Raw genomic sequence first — 2,362 nt, 5'->3', positions numbered from 1 at the left:
TGGCCCTGCGTGTCCCCCCCACGGCCTCGGGGTGGGGCTGGTCCCTGGGGGTGCTGGGACCTCACCCCGCTCTGTCCCTCAGGGTGACTGGGTCTGGCTGAAGAAGTTCCCCGGTGACCAGCACGGTGAGGTCAAACCGGCCACCAAGCTGGCCTTCTGCAAGGTGAGGGGGTCGTGGGAACAAAGATGGGTCATGGGGACACCATTGAGTCATGGGGGACAACGTGGGGTCACGGAGACAACACTGGATCATGGGGACAACGATGGGTCATGGGGACAATGATGGGTCATGGGGACAACAATGGGTTATGGGGACAGCAATGGGCCATGGGGACACCACTGAGTCATGGGGGACAACGTTGGGTCATGGAGACAATACTGCATCATGGGGACAACGATGGGTCATGGGGACAATGATGGGTCATGGGGACAACAATGGGTTATGGGGACAGCAATGGGTTATGGGGACAACGATGGGTACTGGGGACAACGATGGGTTATGGGGACACCACTGAGTCATGGGGACAACATTGGGTCGTGGGAACAACGATGGGTCATGGGGACAAGGATGGGTCATGGAGACAACAATGGGTTATGGGGACAACAATGGGTTGTGGAGACAACACTGGATCATGGGGACAACGATGGGTTATGAGGACAACAATGGGTTATGGGGATAACAATGGGTCATGGGGACACCACTGAGTCATGGGGGACAACGTTGGGTCATGGAGACAACACTGCATCATGGGGACAATGATGGGTTATGGGGATAACAATGGGTTATGAGGACAACAATGGGTTATGGGGACAACGATGGGTCATGGAGACAATGATGGGTCGTGGAGACAATGATGAGTCGTGGAGACAACACTGGGTCATGGGGACAATGATGGGTTATGGGGATAACAATGGGTTATGAGGACAACAATGGGTTATGGGGACAACGATGGGTTGTGGAGACAACACTGGATCATGGGGACAACGATGGGTTACAGGGACAACAATGGGTTATGGGGACAATAGTGGGTTATGGGGACAATGATGGGTCGTGGAGACAATGATAGGTCATGGGGACAACACTGGTTCATGGGGACAATGGTGGGTCATAGGGACAATGATGGGTTATGGGGATAACAATGGATTATGAGGACAACAATGGGTTATGGGGACAACAATGGGTTGTGGAGACAACACTGGATCATGGGGACAACGAGGGGTCATAGGGACAATGATGGGTCATGGAGACAACAATGGGTTATGGGGACAACAATGGGTTGTGGAGACAACACTGGATCATGGTGACACCGAGGGGTTATGGGGACAACACTGGATCATGGTGACACCGAGGGGTTATGGGGACAACACTGGATCATGGGGACAACGATGGGTTATGGGGACAACAATGGGTTATGGGGACAACGATGGGTCATGGGGACAAGGATGGGTCATGGAGACAACACTGGATTATGGGGACAACGATGGGTCATGGGGACAACACTGAGTCATGACAGACAACGGTGGGTCATGGGGACAACACTGGCTCATGGGGACAACGTTGGGGCATGGGGGACAATTCTGGGCCACGGGGACAACGCTGGGCCATGGGTGACAACAGGGGGTCATGGAGGTCAACACCAGGCCATGGTAGGACAATGTCAAGCCACGGTGGGGAGGGCGGGGAGAGTTCTGGACCACGCTGGGACAAGGTCAGGCCAGAAGGAGACCACACCAGGTCCCAGGGCCAAGATCGGGCGTCATCCCACGTGTCCTCTGGCTTGGGACAGTTGCGTGACCTGCGCCACGAAAACGTCAACCTCTTCTTGGGCTTCTTCCACGACTGCGGCATCTTCGCCATCGTCTCGGAGCACTGCTCCCGCGGCAGCCTGGAGGACCTGCTGCGCAACGAGGACATGAAGCTCGACTGGATGTTCAAGTCCTCTCTCCTCATCGACCTCATCAAGGTGAAAACCGAGAGGGGACGGGGTGGGGGGGACACGCGGTGGGGACCGTGACAGCAAGCGTGGTGGCCACGGGGAGTGGAGGTGGCTTTGGTGGTGCTGATGACCATGGGGATGGAGTTGGTGGTGGCCGTGGTGGTGCTGGTGGCTGTGCTGGTGCTGGTGACCATGGGGATGGACTTGGTGGTGGCCGTGGTGGTGCTGGTGGCTGTGGTGGTGCTGGTGACCATGGGGATAGAGTTGGTGGTGGCCACGGCGTTTTCTGGTGGCCATGGGGATGGACTTGGTGGTGGCCGTGGTGGTGCTGGTGGCTGTGGTGGTGCTGGTGACCATGGGGATGGAGTTGGTGGTGGCCGTGGTGGTGCTGGTGGCTGTGGTGGTGCTGGTGACCATGGGGATGG

The 2,362-nt window shown here is 56.9% G+C and overlaps 1 protein-coding gene across 1 annotated transcript in view; it reads left to right on the top strand.

Annotated features, from left to right (window-relative positions):
- The window catches only part of LOC104295306 (retinal guanylyl cyclase 2-like), a gene marked incomplete at its 5' end in the record, with an annotated part of 12,664 nt that extends 10,649 nt beyond the window's left edge, over positions 1 to 2,015 (top strand). Inside the window, 2 exon segments of the mRNA XM_009895037.1 lie at positions 77 to 163; positions 1,788 to 2,015. Coding sequence (XP_009893339.1) covers positions 77 to 163; positions 1,788 to 2,015 — 315 coding nt within the window.
- Between the last annotated feature and the right edge of the window lie 347 nt (positions 2,016 to 2,362).

The sequence above is a fragment of the Charadrius vociferus genome, unplaced genomic scaffold, assembly GCF_000708025.1.
Source record: "Charadrius vociferus isolate BGI_N301 unplaced genomic scaffold, ASM70802v2 scaffold451, whole genome shotgun sequence".
NCBI lineage: Eukaryota > Metazoa > Chordata > Aves > Charadriiformes > Charadriidae > Charadrius > Charadrius vociferus.
Note: the sequence above shows the minus strand (reverse complement) of the source record. Positions and strands in the feature narration are given on the sequence as shown.